General features: G+C 40.7%; 1 protein-coding gene and 1 pseudogene across 1 annotated transcript; both read left to right on the top strand.

The window, feature by feature from the left end:
- Positions 1 to 1,447: 1,447 nt before the first annotated feature.
- LOC139639054 (protein lin-28 homolog A-like) lies at positions 1,448 to 14,071 on the top strand. Its single transcript, XM_071513113.1, has 4 exons — positions 1,448 to 1,478; positions 2,463 to 2,617; positions 7,990 to 8,168; positions 13,873 to 14,071. The coding sequence occupies exons 1-4, from the start codon at positions 1,448 to 1,450 to the stop codon at positions 14,069 to 14,071; spliced, it is 564 nt and encodes a 187-aa protein (XP_071369214.1).
- Positions 14,072 to 22,878: 8,807 nt separating this feature from the next.
- LOC139639050 (serine/threonine-protein kinase pdik1l pseudogene) lies at positions 22,879 to 27,179 on the top strand (annotated as a pseudogene).
- Positions 27,180 to 27,507: the final 328 nt, after the last annotated feature.

Below are 27,507 nucleotides of genomic sequence, written 5' to 3'. Positions count from 1 at the left end.
CTAAGGAGAAAAGCATATGTTAATGCTTTTGTGAAAATATAATCGATTGTGCGTTTATGTTGGTGGTTATTTGCTTTATGATGGTCACTAGTCATAGTTTATCCTCCTTTTTATTTACCACTATATATCACTGGGTGCGAGCCTAAGTGCCTGTTGTTTGTGTATAGAAGCCTTTGTGTTAATGGTGTACAGGGCAACATGTGTAAATTTAGGTTTTATTCAGGCAACAATTTTTTTTCAGAACTTAAGAATACTGATTTAAACTTCAAATTTAACTTATCCTAGTTATAGGCTAATTGCGCATGACTTGGATGGGGCTCTTATAGGGTGAGATGCATATGTTGATTTAATTTGGGAAAATAAAATCATATGGAAATGTTACAATGGCATGCTATTAAAACACTACCCAAGCATTTATGTTTTTATTTTTTAATTTTTTTTTAATTTTTGCAGCGTTCCAGAGCATTGATTTAGATGTCATTTTAACTCGAAAACAAGGCTGGATTTGGCATGTGGATGGAAGGACTGGGTTTAATTTGAATGGTGGCCATTCAGATGCCTTGGGGCAGGGTTTTGGGGGGGGGGGGGGGGGGGGTTGGGAGGGTGACGAGGGTGTCCCTGGGGCCCATAGCTGCAATGTTAAAAATCCTGATTGGTCAGATTCTGAATTTGTTTTTTGCCCCCCCCTTCCCCTTCCCCTTCCCCTTCCCCTTCCCTATCATTTGGACATGTGTGATTTATCTGCAATTGAGCATCACGTGGACTTGACCGAAAAGGTGGTGTGTGTGTGTGTGTGTGTGGTGACGAGGTAGGGTGGGTAGGTGGGGGGGGGGGGGGGGGGGTTACTATTAGAGGTAGGAGGGTCAAAGGGGCTTCTGCGTATATTGTGCAAGCGAGTGAGAGGGAACCAAGGAAAACACATTCTTTCTCCATGAGGATTACACTCACACACTTCCACACACGCACACACACACTCACGGAGAGCCGAAACGCGCACGGATGTCCAGCATGCAATTTACTCATATAGTGTAATTTTTTTTTTTTTTATTTGCGCTGGAGTCAGCTGTGGAAACCTCCCACCATGGCAGAAGGTACTGGGGAAATGGGTCTTTGAAGATGCTCTGAAGGAAGGAAGGGGGTTTGAATGGGAAAGAGACAAAAAAAAGGGAGATTTTTTTTTTTTTTTTTTTTCTTTAGCATTGTTTTTTTGGGAGGGGAGGGGGCGGTTGTCTCCCCCAAGAAGTGTTTCCACGACTTGTTGTCAGGGGGGGGAAGTATGCCTTTGTTTAGGTGGAGGTATAATGGAGGTATAGGAGGCTTTCTGCTGCTGCTGGGCCAGAGGGGAGACGAGGACACACACACACACACACATACATACACACACACACACTCCAAGCTCTTTGCACTTTATCTCACCCTGGAGTGAGCAGCAGCAGAAAGCGGCGCCATGGGCTCCGTCTCCACTCAGACTTTCACAGGTAGACCAGAAACCCTTTAACACACCTATAACTTTTTGTGTATGAAGTAAGTTGTTATAAGACGCTGTTGGTTCGCATTGTGGGAGACTGACCTCGCCCGCTGAGAAGTTTTGGAATGAAATATGACAGTATAGGTGATGCAGTTTTTTTTTTTTTTTTAAATATGGCCTCGAGTAAGATTTTGTTGTATATGGATTAGCGTTTGAAATATTTTGAGGATATGGCTACATATAGGATGCATGTGATTTGCTGTTGGTGGTGGATACAGTTGGTGCTTTCTTGTAACTGTGGGGGGAATGCATGTGAGTTTATTCAGAATTTATTTTGGAAATGAAACGATAAGTCATTACTTATAGACTACTTAGACTAGTATGTCTGTGTAACGTGCAGAAGCCGACGTTAAAATAACCTAAAAAAAAAAAAAAAAAAAAAAAAAAAAAAAAATCAGAGATCAATGTAGTGTTAAACTTTGATTAGAATCGTTATTATTAGAAAATGTAAATTGCCTATTGAATAATATTTTTACACCATTGGGCATAGTATTAGCATAGGCTACTATTAGGTTATGATTATTATTGTTATTATTAGTAGTAGCAGTAGTAGTAGCCTAGTAGTAGGCTATATCATTTTTTTTAATCATTATTATTATTATTAGTGCGATAATAATCCTATAGCCTATGGGCATTTTATTGTTAACCTAAAATAACCTAATGCATATTTGCCAGACTATAATATCATCATAATAGTCAGTAGTCTCCTTACAGAACAATACAGGCCTTGGTTTTGTTTACAACAGTGCTGCGTTGTTTTTTTCTGTTGCCATTGCGCAACACCGACATGTCGCATCATGCTGGAAAACTTCACCCTCCTCATCATCGCCTACACTTTTCCTCCTCATCATCAACCTCATACTGTATACTGCCCATCGCCGGGCCTTTACTGAAGCCCGTCATAACGACTTGTCCCGTTGCGGTGTGGGTGCAGGAGGCTGCGCGCAGGGCGAGGGGGAGGCTGCGGCTCTGTCCGCGGGCAGTGGCGTCTGCAAGTGGTTCAACGTGCGGATGGGCTTCGGCTTTCTGTCCATGACCAGCCGGGACGGGACTCCTCTGGACCAGCCGGTCGACGTGTTCGTCCACCAGGTGAGTGTGATGATGCTGTCCCAAAAGTCCCCGCGTCTGCTGTCAACCTGCCACCAGAACTTCACCACATGTGAATGAACTGAATTTCTAGAGCAAATATTTGGGCAGTGTGATAAATTATTAGCTGTAGGTCACCAAACTATCAGCTTAGAGGGGACATTGGTCCTGAATGCCTCCTGATGTGATTTTCTTAGCTTCCAAATATATTTCTGGCAATTTTGCTTGATCTTTGCTCTCCATTATAATGCTAAAAACGTATAAAATTTAAATATAGACTTGAACCAAGCTACCAGAACCAAATGACCCATGATTTGACAAGAAGGCTGACATCCCTAAATAAGCACAAGTTGGATTTTAAGGAATGCAATTGGAATTTGTTTTGCTGAGTAGTGTCCGGCTGACATGAATAAATGCTTTGTTAAGGGTTAAGGCATTTTAGCTGATGTTCTTATTGTGACTTATAATGGCTATAAGGGCTTCAGTGTCTTGCTCAAGGACACCTCAGCAGCACACATGGCTGTGGTGGGACTTGAACCTGTGGCTTTTTAGTTGTGGCTCATGACACTCTTCCACCTGGATAAGCCTTATAAAACACAGGTGAATATTGAAGCTTCTCAGTAACATTTTCCTGTGTTTCAATCAGATTTAATCAGATTTCAGGTGTGTTGCACTCTCAAATGTCAGAATATAGCAGGAACACTTGGCTTCTTATGGATGCCATGCTAAAAATTCTGATATAATCTCATAAATAAGATAGAGAAGTTTCCTAGAACACCCTTACAAAAAAGTCATGTGAAATTTCCCTTTTCACATATGAAAATGAAATGTTTGCATATTAAAACAGATATGATCTCATCACGTGTAATTAAAAAATTCAAATGTGGGGAAAAGAACGTCTTAAAAAAGTCTTAAGTGTAAAAACTGTTACGTGTGATGTTGGAATAGAACATAGAACAGAATTCACAAGTATTTTCCCATTTGGGTTTTTCAACTTTGAATGTTTTCAACACATTTCAATTCCAGCTGAGACCAATTAAGAAAAGCCAATGGAAAATATCTATGAAAACAGTTTTTTGTGCTATTGCTTGCACCTCAAAGCTATAAAAAAATATCATTCATAAGCTGCTGGTGGGTCTCAATCAAAGCTGGAAAGGTCGCCCTTATGGCTGGAATGCAAGACATCCGATGGGCTCTTGTGTAAAATTACCTGAAGATTAGCACATCTTAAAGTCAGCCCCCCCCCCCCTTCCTTTATTTGCTATGGAAGTTAAAAGGCGCAGACAGAGGGGAGGGAGGTTAGGCTCAAACATTTCTATTTAAAAGGGGTTAGAGACTAAAGCAGAGATAACAAGGCTCATTCCTCTCCCCATCCAGCCCTGCTTCCTGTTATAAAGTCATTAAAGCGTCAGGGAGCCCACCCCGGCCCCCGAATCCCCGTCCCGCAGTCCCACCTCCCATGTCGAGGGGTGAGGAGGTGGGGTGGGGGTGGGGTGGGGTAGTTGGGGGGGGTGTGGGGGGTCAGACCTCTTCTCAGGTTTCTGCCCCTGTTCGTAAATCGTCAGATGAAAGAACGGGTGTAAAGGGTCCCTTCACGTGCTTGTTTTGGGGTTCTGGTGAAACGTGGGTGAGTCCAGATGGGCTCTTGTGGTTTTGATTGTTATGATGGAGAGTACAGATAAAGCGAAAATGGTGACAAAAATTTGAAAAGCCATATCTAAAAAAAAAAAAAAATCACATCTACATCTAATATTTTTTTTATATTTTCTAAATAATTTCAATTAATTTCTGGTCAGTCATCAGTCATTTCTCCACAAAAGCTCATATTTAGTCGATATATACAGGGGCGGACTTAGTAATTTTGGGGGCCCTAGACAAAGGCAACCTGGGGCCTCCTGAATCCCAACTCTCTCGCTTTTTAATCCATCCTTTCTGTATATAAACTTGGGTAGCTTTGCTTATTTTATTTTTTTTAACTTCTCTCTCAGCTACTGATGCAGTGGCAAGGAACATGAAGTCAAGTGGCATCCTGGATGTATAAGTGGGTTTTGAAGTTTTGGTGGCTTTGGATGCAGAGACTTAGAGTTCAGGGAGTTGATGCTGCTTCTTTTCGTTACAATTTCACTGATTAGATTAATGAGGTGCTGCTTAATTGGAAAGCGACAGCAAACTTTGGACAGTTAACGCAGATTTGAATTCTTTAATGGAACATCTAACACTCACTTTCTCAGAGAAATCCTCAACTCCCTCTAAGATGACTTGTATCTAATAATTTACCACATTGTCCAAGTAATAAAATCTTGTCAGTCATCAGTTGTTGATCCACTTTGTCCCCAGAAATGAAGTCTATAAGCAGGCTTGGAAGTCTTGTTGGCAAATGATATTAGATGTAGGAACTTTGCCAAACCTTATGTCTCAGTGAATTTGTGGTTTGCACTTTGTCCCTTTATTGGTTCTCACTGTTTAGGATTATCAAAAAGAAAAGAGAAGTAGGAAGTTCTGAGATAATCTTAATTGTTTTGGGGAAAATCACCTAGAAGTGGAGATTGATTATGTTCAGAGCAACTTTCTGGTTGACAATGTTGTTTGTCAACCTAACAGAGGAAGTCCCAACGCTCCTGAGCAAACCTGTGAATGAGAATGTGTGTGTGTGTGTGTGTGTGTGCCTGGAGTGGGTGTGCTGGTGCAGAAGTGTGCGTTAATGTGTATGTAGAGGATTGACAGGATCGAGGGTTTGGAGTGAAGAGAGAGTTAGCGAGCGAAGGAGATTTAAATAAGAGAGCATTATTGAAGAGATGTGATTCCTCGCGTTGCCTCCTTCTGGCTGAAAAACATCCCTTCTCTCTCTGTTTATCTCTCGCCTTTACACTCCTTCATTTTGGATGCTTGTAATTTTGGAGGCTTATTCCACCATGGCATTTGCAGGTATCAGAAAGTCAAATTTATTAATGTTACCTGGAATTGAATTTAACACCAAATTAACAGCTAAAATAAAGAAATAAAGCTGTCAAAACCAGCCTGTTTCTGATTGGACAACCAACCAAGAGGGACATGAAATCCAATTATGTTTATTAAAGCAGGCCGCATGCATATTCTACCACTAAACCTGCTCTGCGTTGGCCATGCAGCGGCAAGAAACCAAAGGAAAACCTCTAATAACCATATTTAAGCCATTTGAATTCTTTCTAAAGCCTTAAATTTGGACTTTTTCAGACTTACTCTACTGTTGCTCTGGAGACAGATAAACATCATGTAAAATAGAATGTAAATGTCTCCCTAACAGCAGTCTTGTTAGGGGCATTGCTGCTATGCGAGGAGGGGGGGGGGGGGGGGAGAGAGAGAGAAGTGTCAGAGGAAGGACAGATCGGTGAATGTCTTGACAGGGCGAGGAGGAATGCTGAGGTCGTTAGGCAGCCCGGCGACTCGGAATCCTTTCCCGTAACGATCACCTCGGCCGGCTAATGATGAGAGAGAGGGAGGCTGTCGAGAGCCGGTTCACGACACGTTACAGGCACTGAGGTGGAGGGAAGGCAGAGTGTAAGAACCTGCTGAACCACAATGACTGCAGAAGTAATAACCCACGACATTTTCATATAAATAAAAAAAAAATGTCGATAAATAAAATAAAGCCGCGATAGCCACCGTGGCAGCACAGAGGAGGAAAAGAGAAACTCAGAGACTCAGAATCGACAGAAAATCCAAGCTCCGCCCCGCCCCCCCCCCACACTGTTTGATTGACAGGTGATCTGTGGGAAGAGCAACGAGGCGCTGAGCAGCAAAGATGGAGACTAAATGGAATGAATCTCAGATTACTGCTTTAAGAAAAAGGTGAAACTTTATGAATCCCTGTGGGGACATTGGGCTGTTTCAGCAGCAAAAAAAGTAATAGGATAGAAACAATATAAGATATTAAGAACATGTGAGGAATTGTGTGAATGAAAAGTCCAGAAAAAAAATATGAATCACAGCATTATAATGTAGCGGAGAATATACCGGCCTAAAATAAGTGTGCCAATCTTTTTAGGCTGATATCATCTTTAAATTCATAGTGAGTTCTATCATAATGATATAATGATGCAAGTTATATGAGGATGTGGTTATTTCAAGGGAAAGGTAGTTTCACTGGGAAAGCAAATTAGTGAGTCACATAGCCTAATTCAAGGTGATTTACCACAAAAGACCTTGTTTTTCTCAAGGTGCGCACATTCTCTCGCTATACCTCTCCTCGGAGCTATTCCAGGAATGCCCCCCCCCCCCCACCTCCGCCGTTTCCCAGCATCCTCCGGTGCGGCGGTCAGTCCGAGACGTGACCAGATGGACTCAGTTTGGAAGGGTTTCTTCGGCTGCGCGTCGGTGGCTGGTGCTGAGGGTAGCGGAGGGGGGTTGGGGTTAGGAATGCTTTGGAGGTTTTGGGTTGGGGGGGGGGGGGGGGGGGGGGGTTAGTGCTTTACACACACATATACAATCCTGCAGGAGGGGGGGGGGGAGGGGTGTAAGAACGCATTGATGTTTTAACAGGGCTGTCAATAGGACGGGATTTTACGAGGGAGCTGAGGATTCCCTGGGAGTGTGTCGCTGGGTGTTTCCATTAAAACACTCAAATCTATGCGAATGATCCCAAGGCTTTGCTGTGGCTTTTCCAATTAAGCAGCGCCTCTCTGTTGTAATTACCACACAGAATTGGTAGCTTTGTTTTCTTTTTTTCAGTGAGAACAAATGAGAATGCGTTTATGTCGTGACAAAGTCTGATGAATCGAGGCAAAACGCTTATTTAGCAATGAAGTAGTCATAACAGTGAGACTGGAATTAAAGGTTTGGCAAAGTCTCTGCATCTGTATCGTTTGAGAAAAAATTCAAAACCCACTGATATTTCTGGGGAGAAAGAGGAGCAATAACTGATGACTGACCAAAATATTTATTAGATACATAAAGTATTAGACATTGGTCACCTGACTATCGGCTTGGAGGCAACATTAGTCCTGGATTTTTTTTAAAGATATAACTTCCAGATATATTTCTAGAGATTTTTGCTTGATCTTTTCTCTCTATTATAATGATTAAAAACTACAAGATCAAATCTGGACTCTAAGATATGGAGAGTGCCACACCTTGCCTCACTCAGTTGACGCTCAAGACAGAAAGATCAACCAACAGTAGAATAGAAAATTACTAAGATTGACATTTTTACTGTCTATCAAGCCTTCTCTAACTCCAAAGGATCCCTATTTTTTTCTCAAAAAAAGTGTTCTTGAAATGAAAAAGGTTATTGATAGTATTATTTGTTGATCCTCCCCCCTCTTTTTCGGAACCCAGAGTGTCTGAAACCTTCATAGCATTGAAACCCTCTGCCCCTCGCTCTCTCTCCACACCGACAGAGCAAACTGCACATGGAGGGCTTCCGCAGTCTCAAAGAGGGCGAGGCCGTGGAGTTCACCTTTAAGAAATCCTCCAAAGGGCTGGAGTCTCTGCGGGTCACCGGGCCCAACGGAGCCCCGTGTCTGGGCAGCGAGAGGAGACCCAAGGGTGCCCAGAAACGACGCTCCAAGGGTGACAGGTGAGTCCAGCTTCTGGACGTCCAAATCTAATTTCTAAGCTGAAAGAGGATGTTGGGGCGGGATGGAACACATGGAGGGAGTGTTCAAAAGTGTTTAAACGTTTAATCTTGAGCTTCACCAATTCTGGACTCTTCAAAATCAATCAATTCCAGCCACTGGCACACAACCACGGTGTCTTAGGGAAAGGAAGTTTCTCCACTCTGTCACTTTGAAAAGTTCTGAAGTTGCAGGCTTATGTGATGAGAGGGGTTGTTACATTTTTTATTTATTTATTGAACCTTTATTTTACCAGGTTGTCTCATTGAGATGCAATCTCGTTTACAAGAGAGACCTGGTCAAAGAACTGGCATGTCACAATACATACAAAAATACATACAAAATTAGATACAAGATCCAAAATTAGATCTGTGTTGGTATTACTGGATGGAATTTTTATGCTTACTGGTACGGCATGAAGTAACCAGTAAAAATCTGCCGTTTTCCAGGAAGTGAAGACAATGGGATTTTGATATAAAAATATGAGAAAATAAAGATTTTGTAAATGTTTTGTTAAATAGGTGTAAGTTATGATACAAAGAATTAGCTAACCAGGTAAAAAAGTAATTCTTCATTTCATTATGACTTGAAAAGGGAATGATAGCTTGTAACAATTGCAGCAATCATCCACTTATTCCTACGTTTTGGAAAGTGCAGTGACCTCGCAGCGTCTTATAAAATGAAAGTTACCTTACAAGAGCTTGAAAGAAACCCAACCAAAAACTGTTTTGCTGACTAAAATGAAGCTTTGTTACCTTTTTTTCCTGGAGCAGAGGGCCGAGCTGGATCAATAGGTTGTTTGATCTCTGTGGCATCGAGTTGCAGCCCTCCAACCCCAACCGCTCTATCTGGCCTCTGAGCCACAATGTGCTTTTATAAGATGTTGTAGTGCCACAACAATCAGAGAAGAAGAGCAAAGCTCTAAAATGCCATCTAATGCCATTGGAGTAAATTGTAATTTACAAATTCCAATTGTTTTAGTCTTCTGTGAAACTTGTTTTGTCGTTTTTTGGGCTATTAAGATCAGCAGAGGCCATTCATTTGATAGCATCTTATTCAATTTGACCATATTAATCATGGTTGGCAATGATAAAATGAATCCCGCCACATCCTGTCATTAAATACCAGCCAGATTTGATTGCATTCAGATGTTCCTTCTTTCTCTCTCGCCGGCTCCCAAACATAAATGTTGCATTCAGGAGAGGAAAGGATCCTATCCATTTAATTGATAACAGATGTAGGTGCCTGAGAGAGGTCGGAGGTCAGCACTGCCATAGCAACAATGGGGTGTGGTGTGTAAATGAGGTGGGGGGGGGGGGGGGGGGGGTGAGGGAGGGGAGGAGGGCTGAGAGAGCTAAGGGTCAGGGTTCAGAGGTCACTGTAGTATTGAAACAAAGAGCTCCCTCTCCCGCCCTCGCGGCCACGCTGATCAATACCAATCCCTGATGGGGGGCTGGGAGGCCGGGATGAAAGGAGGAGGAGAGGAAGGAAGTGGTGGTTAGCTGTGAGAAGATCCAGGGCTCGACCTGCGTTTCCTCATTATACATCTCACAGTGCTTAGTTTGCTGCTTTCACATCTGTATAACTCTGACATTCTACCGGCATCTTGTTGAGGTGATGGATATGGATTGTTACTGCCATAGGTGTAGTGTAGGGTTTTGCTGATATTTCATTTATTTATGAAAAGTCGGATATCGTCCAGTTAATGTTGTCCATCCCTGATATGATCTGTGGGGAAACCTGCTTCACTCTGCCTTAAGGAGCTGCTAACCCACCTAAAATAATTTCATTCTTGCTTTCAATGGAGAGTTTTAGTGTCCCATGATGGTCTAAATGTTGTTTCAGAGGCTTTTCTACCCTGACAAGAAGAAAATTCTGGGGGAAATACTGAATATCAGCACAAAATATTGTCTAATGGCAGCTTCAATCAAACAGAATCCATATTGGTTGAACCCTAATGTAGGATGTAGGGATGGGATGATATGCTTATCTCACGATACGATTCAATATGTGATATGGGGTTCATGATTCAATACAACCACGATACGATGTAATAAATAAAAGTTCAGTGACAACAAAGTATGACTTTGTGTGCAGAATTATGTTGATTTGTGAGCCACAAATCTTTCTAGCGATGGCATTGTCTTGCTAGAATGTAAACAACAATTTAAAAATGTCATTACAAAGTGACAATAATATAATCTGGATGGAGAGCTTGTGACACTGTGATGGTCAAGCGTCTCATTTGTGATTACTACAGCTGAATAAAATGGAGCTAATATCATGATAAATTTTTCTGTCCCACGATACGTATTGTCACATTTTTGTATTGCGATATATTGAATTTTGATATATTGTCCCATCCTTAGTAGGATGCCATAATGGCATTTGTCTAGTCAACAATTTTTCTTTTTAAAGGTCCCATATGGTGTAAAACAGGACTCCCCTTGCCTCTGTGATGATAAAGGAGTTGAATGTGGATCTAAACATGGTGAAAGTATCAAAACGCACGGTCGGCAACTAAATCCACACAATCCATATTAGAAAAGCGAGCCTCTAAACGAGCTGTTTGGACTTCTGTAACTTTGTGGCGTCACAAAGGTTCGCTCATTAACATTTTTGTAAGAAATAATAGACTAACAAAGTGTTTTTTTCAAAGCGGTTGAGCGGTTGTCATTGTTTATTACCGGAGAGTTTTCCCTACCTGTAGCTGCCTGTTCTGCGGTGTCTGCGGTGTCTCACGTTTCACACTTAGCCAATCAGAACAGAGAGGTGGGAGGGCTCAGAGAGATGCTGGAAAATGAACGTGTAAAAACGGATTGAGAGTGTTTTTTGGTACATGACACCACACACACAGCTTTGAATGGACCTCAAGACACAAAATAAAACACTGGAAAGTGGAGAATATGGGACCTTTAAATGATCAAAACCTGGATTTAATGAGCCACAGTGGCGCTAAATTCGGCATCACTGGTCCCCCATAATGTATTTGGATGTACTGAACCTTCCCATTTGGTATTTTACAATATAATTCATATTTATTTTATATTTCATGGGTTAAGATTATGACTAAGCAGATAAGAACTCTTGAAATGTTGCGACAGTCTGTCTTTTCAAAACTTAGCTTGTTAGTTCTGTGTGAAGGGCAACCTGACACCAAAAAATTTCTATTTGGACTTTTTTTATTCCACAAATGGTTTCTGAAGGTACATGAGGCTCCACCAAGGACCTCTCGAGGGTTTTATGTTGCATCTACAATGGACGAGCGAAAATCTCTCAAGGCTCTCAGTAGGACTTTTTTTTTTTTTTAATCAGAGTATAACAGGGGTGTGGGACAAAATCGATACGTGCCAAAGAAAGGTTTTGTGTGATAGGCTTTTAAAACAGGCCCAGTCGCATTCATTTAATCTGGGCTCTCAACAGTGCCTGTGAGGAAAATGTGTCTTTATTGCCGTCAGACTATCAGCCATCAGATATTTCATCATTTTCTGAAATTGTCTACTTGGAAACTTTCTCAAGAAATGAAAAAATGGTTGTTCAATAACGTTCGATTTTTAAGTTCATTTATCTTTAATTGACTGAAGGGGAAGTCCCCATTAATTGTTATTAGAGTGTGTTCAGGAGTTGAAGGCGTGTGGATGGGGAGATAGAAGGTAGATCTGAGTCATGCAAAAGGACACAGCTGGATACCGAGCAAATGTGCCATAAAAGCATCATTAAACAAGGTTGAATGAATTCAGGTGAAAATCGTGTATCTCCAAAATGCCAGCTTTTCAGAAAAGCAGCCTTGCTTTTAGCTTGTTGACAGTGAATTTTTTGACATTATCCAGTGGGTTTTGAAAGGGTTTCCTAAGTCCAAGAGGTTGGAGAATATTCTGAACCCATAGAGGAGCACATAATCCTCCAATTGAAGGATTACATGTGTCCTCAATCCTCCTGCAAACACCAGTTGACAGCTTGTTCACCCTTACTTGGTTTCAAAACATAATCTTGCTGCTTCAACACACTCTTATAATGGCTGTTTTTAGTTTTATATAGATAATGATGACTTTAATGAGTACAATGGGCGCTTGAAAGCAGAGGGGAAAAAAAATCAATGCGGACAACTGGCAAGGGTTTTGATGTATCATAAAAGAACCTTTTGGTCATAATAAAACTCTATTGGTCTTAGCTGCGCATTCCTTATGTAACATGGCCTTTATCCCAAGGCCTGCCTACATGAATTTACTTGCTTGACTACATAAGCCTTTTTCTGAAGCTGGATTTTGTTAAAACTTGTTTAACATTGTCTAAAACAAAGAGCGTCCTAAGACAGACAGCAAAGGCAAAATCCAGCGCAAATAGAAAACCAGATTGTCCGAATACACAAATCAATAGTTTTTGCCTGTTTAAGTGGTCATGCTCCCTCTCTGTCACACTGTGCTTGCACCTCACCTTATTTTTCACAAACAGGCTTTGCGATCAATAGCTTTCTCAACATAGATTCATGCTTTACCCACAGGAGCTGAGGTTGAAAATTAGTGGCAGGAGCGTTGTGTTTTTATCATAGCTGGTGATGCAGCGAATGTGCTTTGACTATAGATTCATATTTTGTGCTGTGGTACTCTCATTCTAACCAACTCATTCTAAAATAATCTACTACTGGGTAAACGTTTGATATAAGGAGGAGACAAACTAGGCTTTAAGAGGCTGGTTGTCAGCATGTTCCATATACAATGCCTTGTCCAATCCCCAGCAGCTGTCCACCAGTTTGACTCTAGGTAGATGTGAATGAGTGTTGGCAGATATGTGACAAGACTGAGGAATTTGAAACCAAATTTGGGTGTGTGTTGCCCTCTGGTGGAAGAACAACGCCATATCACTTCACTGCAGATGCTGGGAGTATAATCTGCTCAAATGATGCACTGTGGCAGATGAAAATCACCTAACCATGAGAAGCATCTGTTGTTTTGTTGCCAGTTGCAGGGCAGGGCATTAAAACTATTAAATACATTCTAGATTATATAAATAGTAAATTCAATCTAAATAATAATAAATAAAAAATATTTTAATGCTTTTTACTACTACTACTACTACAATGACTACTACTGCTACTACTACTACTACTACTAATAATAATAATAATAATTTGTAAATAATTGTATATTAAATTACAATTTTAGTTTTCCAATTTTGAGCTCATTTCATACTGCATATATTTCATTTTTGTTATATTTTAATATTGTTTTTATTGCAGTGTATGTCACTTCTTCTTCTTCTTCTTCTTCTAAATAATAATACAACTATTAAATCCATTCCAAATTATACAAATAATACATTTAAACAATTTAATAAACAATTTGTTCTTCATGGCTTTTATACTATTACTACTACTACTACCACTACTACTACTACTACTACTACTACTACTACTACTGCTATTACTACTACTAATAATTGCTAGATAGCTTTATATTACATTTTAATTTGATCATTTTTCAACTTATTTCATACTGCATATATTTCTTCTACATTTCTTTCTGCAGATATGCCTGGTATATTTTATTTTTTACTCATGTTGTTTTCTTTCCATATGTCCTACCACTGTTATTTTGCACACTGTTCATACATTTCCTCCTAATACGTTCTTTAATACCCCATTTATCCCCTCTATTCATGTGGTTTTAGATGCTACAACTGCGGAGGCCCGGACCACCATGCCAAAGAATGCCAGCTGCCCCCTCAGCCCAAAAAGTGCCATTTCTGCCAGAGCGTTGCCCATATGGTCGCCACCTGTCCGGTCAAAGCGCAGCAGCAGCAGTCGTCTCCAGGCTCTCAGGGAACAGAGGAGCAAAGCCACGACGCCCCGTCACAAAGCTCCGAGTGAAGGCTTCAGGGAAACTGCAAGGTTTTTCACTGGAATTGCTGCTTACGGACCTAACTACCTCAGGTTTTATTTACTGAACAGCGAAGAGGAGAGATCACTTTGATGCTGGCGTGATCAGCGTTGTTCAATAGAGCGCCGAGAGGCATATCTCACCTTTAAAACTCAAAAGACTTTCTTTATTCTTTCTCTGTTTTTGTTTTGTTTTGTTTTTCTGCCTTAGATGAAGTGTCTTAGCTTTGGAATGAAACAATCAGAAGCATAGTGGTGTCCCCCCTTTACAACACAAGCAGCATGTTTAGTAGTCAGAGGTGCTTCTAGTTTCTAGTTGGACTCATCTGACATGATGTGCGCCTGGGTTGACTGAAGCTCTGTGTTTACAAAATGGAATAAGCCTTGCCGTGTTACAACTCTGCGAATGCATTGTACGCATTCAGGCTGTCTGAAAAGTTGTCATGAATGGTCTAAAGAGCCAGGGTTTCTGGTAGGGTTAGACTGATACATGGGTTTGCCGATATTGGGCCGATATTGGCCTTTCATTAAATATCACGTGAGCCAGTCAGTGTCGTCCACAGATATAATGGAGGTTCCTCCCTGACGATGGTTGCGATGTGAGAACCAATCAGGAAACAAAAAGGAAACATTTTTGTTCCTTACTACTTTTTTTTTCAATGGAAGATAAAAGAGAGCTGTGGTCAGGATTTCCTGAATCATACGACCCATGTCTGCCAGCTTGGAAAGATCTTGACAAACAAAATCAGAGATCGGCAGAGATCGTTGATCATCCCGGTGTGTAACGTAGTAACTGAAGTGGCCTAAAATGTTTTAGCTGCAGCATGTAGCCACAACATGCTAGCTAGCTAGCCTGCCTATCTCATCACATCCAAGTAGCGACTTAGCTAGCTAGCTCACTAGAGTAAACATAATTTCATGATTACATTTTCTAGCAGGGGCGGTCCTACCATTAGGCAAAGGTAGGCGACTGCCTTGGGCCCCGGCAGACAGAGGGCCCCCAAAAAAGACAAGAATAGAACTAATGTAAACTTATTTTTAATCAATATAAAATAAATTTACTTTTTGTTACAATAAATTATTTCAATCTTCAGTCATGGTCACCCACCCTAATCAGTCAGGCTAATGGGTTATTACACTTCTAGTATGATTTTGCTACTTGTCTACTATTTTGTTACTATTTCGGTACTTAAGCAAATTTTTCTTGCCACTGCATCAGTAGCTGAGAGAGAAGTAACACCCAAAACAAAAAAAGCAAGCTACACAAATGGGGCAGAAAAACAACAAAAAGTGCACTTGCATGCATAGTTTTCTCAGCCCCAAATTGATGGTAATATGTAGAAAGGATGGATTAAAAAGGGAGAGGGTTGGGATTCAGGGGGCCCCATGCTTGCCTTTGCCTAGGGCCCCCAAATCACTAAGTCCGCCCCTGTTTTCTAGACATATGGATTATACTTTATGCTTTACCCAAGAACACACCCAGTGAACTCCGACAAGCGACCGCCTTTTGATAGAGCAACGCGGCGCGAAGCGAAGTGGTCGTGCTCGGTCTGCATGTACCGTGAAGCTTTTCCACCCTGCCAAGAATCAAATTCCGGGGGAAACACTGACTGCTTGTATTTTATTGCCATGAAAAATGTCAAATTTAAAGACCCCATGTCTACACCTATTCACCAATACAGTCCAAAAAATTACCAAAACTTTTATAGAAAAATTAACAAACTTTCCAGTACATCCTGCACTCGGGGGGCGGATACAAAATGTAATCCAATTAAATTTTGAGAACCGTTGGAATTATTCCCCCCACCCCCTGCTAATTTTTTTTTCTAGCATGCAAGCTCAGTTCAGCTAGCAACATGGATGAAAGAGTGTTTTTGGCTGCGCTTCGCCTAAAACTCTTTTCTCAGATGGTGACGGAGGCAGAGAATATTCCTCCACAACACAGTGTAGACTGCTGTCCGCCCACTTCCTCCATATCTCATTAATATTCAAATAAGCCCCTCCCACTGATGCTTCCCGCCCTAACTTTCTGCTTCGTTCTGAAATACATCAATACACAGAAGCAAATAACACTCTCCATGACACTTCATGGGGTCTTTAAAGATATTGAACATTGGAACGGCTATTGACGACGTCAGACTAAAAATATCAGTATCGGCTCCCAAAAACAAATATTGGTCAAACCCTAGTTTCTGGTCTCTTAATGGAGCCGTGGCTTTAAATCCCATTCCAACAAGACCTGGCATGTTTACACCCTGTTGAATCCGTTTTCAAGTATATCATGGGGTCAAATGAAGATAAAAAATAGCATTTTAGTCATTCCTTCTCATACTATCCTATGACTAAACTTGAAGAGATTGAGGTAAACAATCAAACACATGAATGTAAAGAGGGAAAAAATATCCTGGGCTGGCTCTGACAAATATTTTTCGAACATGTTGAAGGAATGTTCGTCTCTGCAACTAAGAATTTTCATTTATTAATAGTGATGACAGTGAATAGTGAATGTCACGGGCTTCTCATAAGTGCCATAACCTCCACTTTACAATGGGGTTGATGAGAGCGGCTTTCAAATGCCATAATCCACTGAAAAACTCTATTTTTACCACACATACCTCTGCACAATAATTTCCACTGGTGTTGAAACAGTGATTGTTGTCCGAATGTCCAAGTTGCCGTTTCACTATTTGAACTTTTATGCAAGACCAGTGTTGATTGTATGGCAGGCTTTGTCTGCGAAACGGTATTAATCAAAATGGATTGTTTCACACATCAGGGATTTTTGATGATTTCTTCACATATTTTACTTGAAAACTGTGAGATGAGGCCAGAGTGATAGCACAGGCTTTCTTGGAAGGAGCTGAGATGTTTCTTTCTTGTGTTTTTTTTTTGTAAGGACGTGTAATGGTTTTTATGCTAAAAAATCTCAAGCCTTTACTTGTTTCACTAGAGAGGCTGGGTTATTTTCACCACTAAAATGTATATAGATATTATCTTTTTTATATTGACTATTTATTCTAAGTGGTTCTCCCTCCTAACTCTCTTCCACTGCCACTGGTTTAGGTTGAAGGGCTGACAGCTGTCTTTAGTCATACTTTACAAATGTTTCCTTTCAGCCTGCGCAGTAACAAGGTAATATCTCTGTTTCACAATGCCAATACCGCATAATTTTGCAATGGTTGGCTTCATTCGTAAATATACTATGCAGTAGCTAATAACTATTCTGACAAATACATCCAATTCTATTACTGTGCTCTGATTTGCTTACTGATCATGTAATTTTAAAATATCTGCAACTTAACTGAAATGTTACTGCACAGGTAGAATCACTGCATTCCTGTGTAAAGTATGTCTAGGTTTGCAAAAATCTGCATCACCTGTCTATGTAACATTGCTAAAAGCAATGCAATGTGGAAGTACTCCTCACTATCACGGGTAGGAGGTTCCTTCTGGGTGAATTGCTTTGCCGATTCCACTACCTTCAGCCTGAATTCAGTTTATTTAGCATCTTTGTTTTGAACTCAGGGAGAACTCTTCTGATAGGATTTCTTTTAGGAAGTGTCTAAATGTTTAAGTTATTTACGTGATGTCTTGGGTTGCCGGAAAACCCACGGCATTGATTGCCAAATGAGCCGTGCACTATCTCTATGTTATTATCTGCCATACAATATAGAGCAGCAAGTATTGTGTCAACCTAGAATGACTTAAAGGAAAAATCCACCCTTGAATACTTCAACACTGTGTACCTTGCAACACGATGTACCTTGCATCTCTGGGTCCCTTTTGTTGTTTTGTGTATTTTTGGTGTAACTGGACAAATGTAGACGATGTGACGTCACATTGAGATATCTCCAGTAGCTACAATGGAGTTTGAGAGCCGAAAATGTCTCAGCTATCTAAAACTTCAACGGTAAACATCAGGTTTTGGTGTCTCTAAACACCAAACTCTAGAAAGAAGGTTGGTGACTCTAGAAAGAAGCAAGAGGCTCCAATGTTCACCAATCATACAGGGAGAAATCCATCGTGGAAGAGGAAGAGAGACCAATTTCTCCACCCACAGTAGCCTCAATAGACCAGAATGCAATGCAGCCACAAGACGTGTTGTGTTTTGAATAAGGGGAGCGACTGCGATCATAGACATGCCCCAAAGTTCACAAACTAGTTGGCTAGCTAGCTTTGTTTACCTGCCCAGATGCCCACCTTTGATTGAAGGTAACAAGTTCATGCCCCTTCTCTGGGGGGTTGTCGAAAGGCATTCTGGGAAATGTAGTAAATCACTAACTGAAGTAGAAGTAGATGAGGCAGGTTGAGGGAAAGTGTGTCCCAAAGTGTGTCCCAAAGTGTGTCCCCAAGTGTCCCAGGGTGGATTTTCCTTTAAGCGTCAATATGAATCATTCTTCACCATGACTGTGATCATGATCAAGCATATGATTATCAACACTGATATGATATTTATTACCAACAGTCCTGCTTTGATGGATGCCAGACCTGGTATCCAGAAATGACACAGCAGATATTCATTGACATTTCCCTTACCAAGTCAAAGCAAGCATGGCACTAAATTTAAAAAGAATTACCACAGTATTGTTTTTACTGTACATATCCAGCGTCTTTTTCCACAATATTAATATAATGTTGTTCATTATGCTTCTGTGTCTGCATGGTAGTGAGTCTAGGATTCTAGTAGAATAGCTTTTTCATGTAGCAGGGACTAGAAAGTCAGCAGGGACCAAAGTGTGTTTAAAAGCATCAATACTGATCACCATTAAGGATCATTACGCCTCTATTATGTGCTTGAGTGCTCACTTTGTTACAATGGGGTCTAATTTACCATGCGTAATAATCTAATCTACTCCAAGTCCCGGCGCTTTAGATTCGTCTTGTTTCTTGTAATTTGTATTGTTCTTATGTGTGACCGAGACGGGACTCGTCTTGTCAAAAATCTATACAAGTCTACCTCAGGATGTTTTCAGAATGTGGTTTTGAAAATGGGTAGCTGGAGAACAGCAGACCCAAAAAAAACCACTGTTGTAAATTTGTGTTTATTAACTTGTATGTTGAGATATTTATACCTTTTTCTTTTACATTTACAATCCTCAACGCGACGTGTTCTACCTCACACTGACATGATGTCGCATTGCTGTTTTTTTTCTTGTATCTTGGTGTGTCTTTGGTTGCTGTGATTACAATGAGAGAGCCTGTACTGAAGACCAAAGGGGAAGTTTTAGAATGAAGCGTTGTTTTCAGGAGATGGAGAGGTCATAAAATACACAAAAACAAACGAACACTCATATCTACACTCACCAGAGCAGACACACCCACCGGTTTTGTCTTTCTGGGGAGATGTGAAATGACCCCCGCCAAATACCAGAACCTCACATTTTAGTGGAGATATCGCCATAACTGTGCTAGTAAAGAATGTTTAGATTGAGTTTTAGAAAACACCTAGATAGATTTCCTTCAGAAACATAGAGAACTGACATTTGGATGTACGCGATGCCTTTCTGGGTAAGTTTGATCTTTATTCACACATGCTGTAGCCTTATCCAAGACAATGGCAGTGTTTGTGTTTGTGTACGGATCATCTCTCCACTTGGCTGATTGTCTTTTCAACCTACTACGCAGATCATTTGTGCTGCAATGCAATGGGAAATTAAAGGTCAAAAGTAGAGGAGATTTGTGTTTCATTGATCCGTTTCCTGCATCTACACAGCATGTTGATGACTGTTACTGACATGGATACTAAGTTTCATGGTGATTTTAAGGCTATTATCTTCACAACATCCACAACAAGCCTTCATATACTGACTAGTACCTGGTCAAACGTTAAGTATACAAAATTCTATATCATTTGTAAAATTCATTTAAGGCATTTGCCAGGCATTTGATGAATGTAGAGACGACTGATATCAGTTTTGAAGGCTGATACCGATATTTTGGGGTTGAAGCTGCTGGTGTCGGTATTCAATATCTTTACATTTGACCTTGTATATGCATGTATTATGTATTTTATGTATGTAATGTATTCTTGTCAGAGTGGAAAAGCCTCTGAAAAGGCACTTAGACCATGAGACACTAAAACTCAGGATAATATAGTAATACAATTGTAACACTTTATAATAAGGGTACATTAATTAAGGGTTAGTTAATGCTTAATAAGCATTAACTAACCCTTAATTAACAGTTAACTAATGTTTCTGGTAATCATTTACCAGTGGTGTTCATGTTAACTAAGGTATTCATTTATACATTATTTATTAGTTTATAAAGATGACTATTAAATGTATAAATGAATACCGTAGTTAACATGAACACCATTACCAGACACATAAGTTAACTGTTAATTAAGGGTTAGTTAATGCTTATTAAGCATTTACTAACCCTTAATTAATGTACCCTTATTGTAAAGTGTTACCAATAAAATGGTAACAATCATCCTCATCTTCATTATCACCATAAATATAATGATGAAAAATATTGATGGATACTTGTATGGAATCTGATCAAAATGTCTCATTAGAATCAATTCAGGTTAAGTTATTCCCATAGACAACCAGTGTAATAATGATCAATTCTATGTACAATAAATATGCAATCAATAAAACTGCCTCATATCCATCATATCAGAGGTCAATAAACCAATATCAGTTATCAATACCAACTGAGTAAAACCCTTTAGTTCAAATTAGACTGACACATCAGTTTCTTGATATACCAAAGAAAATAATATAATATACCTGTTTTCCCAAATTCTACATCTTCAAATTCTTCTGGCTTTCAATGGAGAGTTTCAGTGTCCCATGATGGTCTAAATGCTGTTTCAGAGGCTTTTCCACCCTGACAAGAAGAAAAATCTGGGGGAAAACACTGAATATTTGGGATTTTTTGGCATGAAAATTGTCAAATTTAAAGATATTGAATACTGGCACACAAGATTGTCTATTGTCAAAAACCCATATTGGTCAAACCCTGGTTCACATGACTCTTACTTTGACTAAATCACTCCTCTTGGTATGAGCTCATCATCTGACATCTTATCTAATACGCTGCAACACAGACTGCTCCACTTTTCCCCTCCTCTCCTCCTCGTCTCCTTCCCTTCCTCCCTTCCCTCGACTCCCCCACAAAAGGAGGAGAAGACTAGCAAGGGAGGGCAGGAGCGCTGAAAAGCCTTTTGAAACACACCCACCGCAGCCTTTTAAGTTTTTCAGTGCTGACTTTTAATTATTACATCCCTATCTAGCCAATTTGGGTCATACTAAATATGAAGACTGAGAATTGAGAGTTTTTGGAAGGAAAAAGGAGATTGAGAAAAGGATGAAAATGGATAAAAAAAAAAAACACTGAGGTTTTTTAGCCCTGTGGGACTGAATCCTTAAATAAACCGGGCTGAAAGTAAAAGTTTCATCCCGTAGGTCTAAAACACATAGGATTTTGAGTGGAGCTGAAATAAGAATACAGTAGATACATACCAGTATAATGAAGGATTTACACTGTTCTGTGTCATGGTGGAGAAGATTTATCCATAAACTCACTGTTCTTTTGTAAAATACTTTGAAACACACTTTTTAATTTTTTTTTACCTTTGTTTTTTTATTTGAAATTATTTTCATATGCATATTTTCTATGCATAGGCCTGTATTATTCTTTATTCCCTCTTTATTTATTTCTCACTTTTTATTTATTGGTAACATTTGTATTTATTTTGTTAAGAACTGTTTTGATAGGTGATTTATAAATGAAGGTTAGATAATAATAATAATAATAATAATAATGAGAATAATGAGAATAATGAGAATAATAATGAGAATAATAATATTGTGGCACCCTGGTGTGAGAAATAAGTGACATTGTGCACGTGTTTGTGTGTGTGTGTGGGGGGGGGGGGGGGGGGGGGGGCGGGGGTCCGCATTTCACAGACTGGCTGGCTGGCAAATGAAGGTAGCTGCGTTAGGCTAGCCAGAGTTAGCAAAGGAAAAGACCGGAAGCGAAGTTATTTTGCCTTCAAAATAAAAGCATATGAACGCGTCAAACGTGTCACCTCTGGCGGGGAAATTATTGGGTTGTGTAACAAAAATAACAAAGAAATTGTCAGTGGAACCTTTAGATTATACGTGGAGTAAAACTATAGCTGTAAAATAGACTCGTATTTAGGGTTAGACTGATAGTCCGGTTTGTTTGATTTATTGTCGTTGTTAATGCATTTATTGCAGCAGTTTGTCTCATGTTTATTGTACAGATGTTGTCCAGACGTTTTAATGAACATCTTCTTCTTCTTTTTCTTCTTCCCATTATTTATATTATTATTTATCCTAGGTTCAACAGAGTTTAAGTGTCCCGTGATCCAAATGCTGTTTTCACCCTGCCAAGATTAATATGATAAAAATAATAATAATAATTGTTATAATTAAATTCTGTGGGAAATGATGAATACTTGTAGTGTTTGGAATTGTTCATCATGGAAATGGTCCATAAATTCAGATATTGAATGTCGGCACAAAATAACTTCTATCAAAAGAAAAAAGAGATAATAATAACACTACTACTACTACTACTACTAATAATAATAATAATAATAACACACACAATAGGTGGTGGTAACCTAAATATTGGTGTCGATATCTGCCTTCAAAAACCCATATTGGTCATCGAACCTGAATTAGCCTGTTATGTAATATTTTATTGCGCTGCAATAAGGGATTTTATTTTGAAAATTGTAACCGGAAGTTGTGTGTCTTATTCTGGCTAACTTGGCACTGGTGTCCTAGCAGCTGCACGCTCCCACATTCTGTGTTTGACTGCGCGAGAGCAGAGCGTGTGCGGCGGTAATGGCTGCCAGGGAGAGTGAGGAAGACAACAAATGAACCCCTGAGAGAAAATTTAAAGGTAAGAATAAAAAGATGGAGACTTAAAACAAAACAACACCAGCTTCTTCTACCCACAGACACACGTCTTTTGTCTTAGCCTTAGTTGTCGCTAGTCGACTTGGTGCGCAGGTGTGTGTGTTTTGAGGAACCTGGCTGGATGTGTCCATGGCACACACACACACACACACACACACACACACAGGACAATAAACTGTCAATGCCATATGCCTGTCAATGCACGCCTCTTTAATGTCCCAGTATAATTTGACACGTAGAAACTTGTTTTAGATTCAAATCAGAGAAGCTACATGCCGATGTAAGTGTCGATTGTGCTGGCGAGATCTGGACTCTTTGTTAGCTGGTGTTAACATGATTAGCTAGCTAACCAACAACATTAACGTTAGCTGACGTTGGCCAGGCCACATACTGTAGCTGTTAGCTTGTTAGCCAATCAGCTAAGTGAATGTCTGTCTGTCTGATTAGCCTATGAGCATGCTGGCTAACATCTTTTCTGTCTCATGAACACCTTTTCGCTTCCGTGTTGGTTTGCGATCTCCAGATCTGACACAATGTCACCTACTGATAAATAATATTAAGTTTGCTAAATAGTCGGTCATTGAATACACATAGGCTGGTGTGAGAGCAAGTTAATGGTGCACTCTGTCAGTGTCTCCGTTCAAAAGCTTATGTTGCTGGCCAGCATTTTCAGTACTGAACTATTTGAGTTTTGTTGCCTTAACGTTACTGCAGTGCTAACTTGACGTTACCCCCATATTCCGTTCAAAAATAGTTAAGTTTAAAGTTGCTTTGCTTATCGGCTGACGTGCGTACCTTGGAGAGTATGACTTAAGAGCTTGTCTGAACTCTAATGAGCCACTCTTCAATTCGGCATACAATATACCTCCAACAAAATACACCGTTGAGGCCAGTGTTGAGTAGTGTGAACCATTTCTAAAAGTTAACACTTTATTGAATTGAAGTGCTGCTTGGGAATCATCTCTATGCCGATTTCAAGATCGGCTACTATTAATTCAGAAAATTACATAAGTCATGCTCTACCAGTTATGTACCTTGGCTGATGAGCAAAGAAATTTTGAATTACCAAATTTTCTAAAGGAGGTTGGCTTGACACTCGCCATACAGAAAAGAATGGAACGTATTGGGGCTAATTTGTTATGAGCCAAAGTCAAATTATGACCTCTGACGTCCTTGCAGTCGTTGTAGGCTCTTTAATTTTAAAAACCCAAAGTCAGTATTAGTTAGTTTAATCCCTCTACATTTGAATATAGCCTAATTAGTGAATGACATGTCAGGCTGCGTTCACATATAGGAGGCACCTTTGCCAAAGTGCGTTAACACAGGATGACAGATGGGGCACTTTATGTCTTATTGACTGAGCATTTTACAACGCTCAGTCAGGGACAACAGGTTTTATGTTGATGAGGAGTGACATAACATTATTTGTAATTTTACAACTTGTCATGGTCGTATTAGCACTATGCAAACTGTAATGTCAGGCTGTCAGTGACCTGTGATGTTGATTGAAGTCACTTCTGTGGATATCGGCATTTTCATGAGAACCGAACTTTCAATATTACTTAGATACCAATAGAAGAAGAGAAGATTGAGTTCAAAATAGACCTTTTATAAACATAGAATACTTTAACCAAATGTTTTCTGCAAGCTGAAGCTGCATTTCAGTGTCACCCCCAGATGGCGTATACATGCATATGGCAGGTGGATTTAAATATGTAACAGAAAAAGAGAGACTAAAACAGAGGTTGAGTCTCAGTCTGGCTGCAGCAGTCAGTCAGACAACTGAAACCACCAACAGATACTGGAACAGTGCACAAACCCCACAACCGAAATTACACCCCATACCCTAGTGCTAGAGAAAAACATTAAAGGAAGACCTTCCTGATCTTGCCTTGTCTAAACAGTACAGACCTAAAGACCTGTTTTTGTGCTGTGGCAGGTGGCAGAAGTGGAACTGCTACATGATAAGGATTAGTGGAACTAAGGGGGAAATTCGATTTTTTGCAATATGAATTTCTGTTTTGCTGTCAGCTATAGCCACTGGGGAGTGGTGGTGGTGGTGGTCGGGGCGAGGGGCTGTATTTCACCTGCCCACAAGAGGGAGCAATAGGAGGGGAACAGTTGTCTTTTGCAGGGTAAACCCCAATATGGCCTTAGCGCGGAATCCCCACACTGGGCAAATATCGAAATACTCTGGATTATTTCACTGGAAAATGTTCACTGGATGTTGCTAACATTTCGATTTGATGCACAAGCACAACAGCAGTATGAGTCCTATAATGCAGTGATTCTCAATCTTTTTCATATCAAGGACTCCTAATTTAGTCCACATCTGAGAATCTGAGAATATTTTTATCGTTAGATATGATTTTGTCCAGAATTCCAAGACTATCTGTATTGTAGGTAGAGAGATAAGATAAACTATGATCAAAACAGTCATTCTTCTACATTCTCTTATTGTGTTAACTTCTTGTAAATGAAATAATGCAGAAGTTTAACAATTCTTCAGTTTGCTGGGGACCCCCTGGAACCCCCTCAAGGGCCCCTGGTGGTCCCTGGACCCCACGTTGAGAACCACGGCTATAATGCATCATAAGAAGCAAGCATTTGAGTGTTGCAACGGCCAGTGGATGCATAATTTTTTTTTTATTAAAACAGTTTAAAAAGCCCTAAAACATATGCCCCTGTAATGTGTGCAATTGGAAGTCGTTTTCAGTCGGATGTCTTGCAAGCGGTCAGTGTGATATTCTTCCTTTTTAATAAGCCAAATGCATTTAGCAATACACAGGATATGATGTTGCTATCCCTTGTGCCATAATCCAAGGTGAGCATTAATATAGAGACAGAACGAACAAACACAATGATATACTACCATGCAAATGAGTACCATGGAAAGAATCAGGCTACACCATCATAAATCTACAGCACCATAAGACAGGCGGCAACATTCACCACTTACCTACTCTAGCTTTCAGGGTGAGTGAGTGTAGGTAAGTCATTGGGGTTATCACGCGGGCACCCTTCCTTCACCCATGTTTCGTTGAATTAGGCCCATCTACATCTGCACCCTACAATGATACACACTATACAAGTTACACCCTACACTCGCCCAGGCAGAGAGCAGATACCCGGCCAACTCCTGGCCCTGCCGGCTTGGATGCCAGGGCCCGCTCAGCTGTCCAGCCACCCTCGCCGTTTATCTAATGAAGCCACACGATTACAGAGGCCCCGTTTGTGTGGGCTCCAAGTATTAGACTACCACCAAACTAATGTGCAAACAAGTTCTAACCAAACTATGAAACTGTGTAACAGGCTATGAGCGGGGCTATCACATGACTGCCATCTCGCAAAAAGAAATCACAGCCAAAAAAACTGTTGTCTGTTTTTCAGTATGCTTCACAAGTAAGCCTCTACTGAAGCCAAGGTACTAATTGAACATTGTGAAACTGTTCCACTATTTGGACTAAGCCAAGCCACGGCTCCACTTTTTTTTTTTCCTCCAAAGAGCAATGGAGATGTGTTGCCAGCTCGCTGTTGCCACAGTTTGTAAAAGGAGTCTCGGGGTGCGTTCACAGTCACACCGAGCGTTTTTGGAGCGGTTTATTTGAGCGTCGGAGCCATTTAGATCATGGTTGGAGCCTTGTTGTTCTCACCTGTTTGGGGAGGTGAGAGATCATCTCCCAACCTAGAGGGCCCGGGTTTGATTCCTGAGCCATATCCGCTAAAGTATTCCTGAGAAAGATACTTAATCCCTGCCTGCTGGTGGGGTACCGCACTAGCTGGCTAAACCTCCACCCCCTACCCCTACCAAAGTGTGAGGGAATTCCCCCCTTGGGATCCATAAAGTATATCAAATCCAATCCAAAAATCCTCTTTAAAATCCACGTCCTCTCCCCGCAGTGAGGAATAGGATGGTAAGCAGCCAGCCGAAGTACGAGCTGATCCAGGAGGTGGGGCGTGGCAGCTACGGCGTGGTCTATGAGGCGGCGGTGAAGCGGACGGGCGCCCGGGTGGCGGTGAAGAAGATCCGCTGCCACTCGCCGGAGAACGTGGAGCTGGCCCTGCGCGAGTTCTGGGCCCTCAGCAGCATCCAGAGCCAGCACCCGAACGTCATCCACCTGGAGGAGTGCGTCCTGCAGCGGGACCAGCTGGCCCAGAGGATGAACCACGGCTCCAGCTCCCCTCTGTACCTCGAGGTAAGGCTGGGGAAGTCACCGGAAGAGGGTCGGTGACAGTAGGCTGTAGTCTTAGGCATGAATTCATGCTGCATTCATGTCATATGGGAAAGACTGTAGATAAGAGCTTGCCACTTGAAAATACCATTCATCCTAATTTAAAAGGCAATGTTTGGAAGATATTTGAAATCCCATTGTAAAAGGCAAGACTCACCCATTAATTGACTCTTATCTTCTTTCTTGCAAATTCAAAACAAAACACCAAATCTTTCAAGAAATTGAACAATGGGAAACATGCATGTTGTGCATGAACTCCAGGTAGAATCTATATCTGTTTTGAATGCATTGT

Source organism: Centroberyx affinis, unplaced genomic scaffold, assembly GCF_046629955.1.
Source record: "Centroberyx affinis isolate AG114_WGS23_722 - 3 ecotype Tasmania unplaced genomic scaffold, CSIRO-AGI_Caff_v1 ptg006781l_1, whole genome shotgun sequence".
Classification (NCBI taxonomy): Eukaryota; Metazoa; Chordata; class Actinopteri; order Beryciformes; family Berycidae; genus Centroberyx; species Centroberyx affinis.
The sequence above is the reverse complement of the archived record's forward strand: the minus strand, read 5'-3'. Positions and strand labels throughout refer to the sequence as shown.

What these genes read in the sequence shown, in the direction of transcription:
- LOC139639054 (XM_071513113.1), top strand. Translation starts at nt 1,448, where the DNA reads ATGGGCTCCGTCTCCACTCAGACTTTCACAG. An exon ending in CTCCACTCAGACTTTCACAG is followed by an intron (nt 1,479 to 2,462) that starts GTAGACCAGAAA and finishes GTGTGGGTGCAG; the next exon opens with GAGGCTGCGCGCAGGGCGAG. An exon ending in TCGACGTGTTCGTCCACCAG is followed by an intron (nt 2,618 to 7,989) that starts GTGAGTGTGATG and finishes CCACACCGACAG; the next exon opens with AGCAAACTGCACATGGAGGG.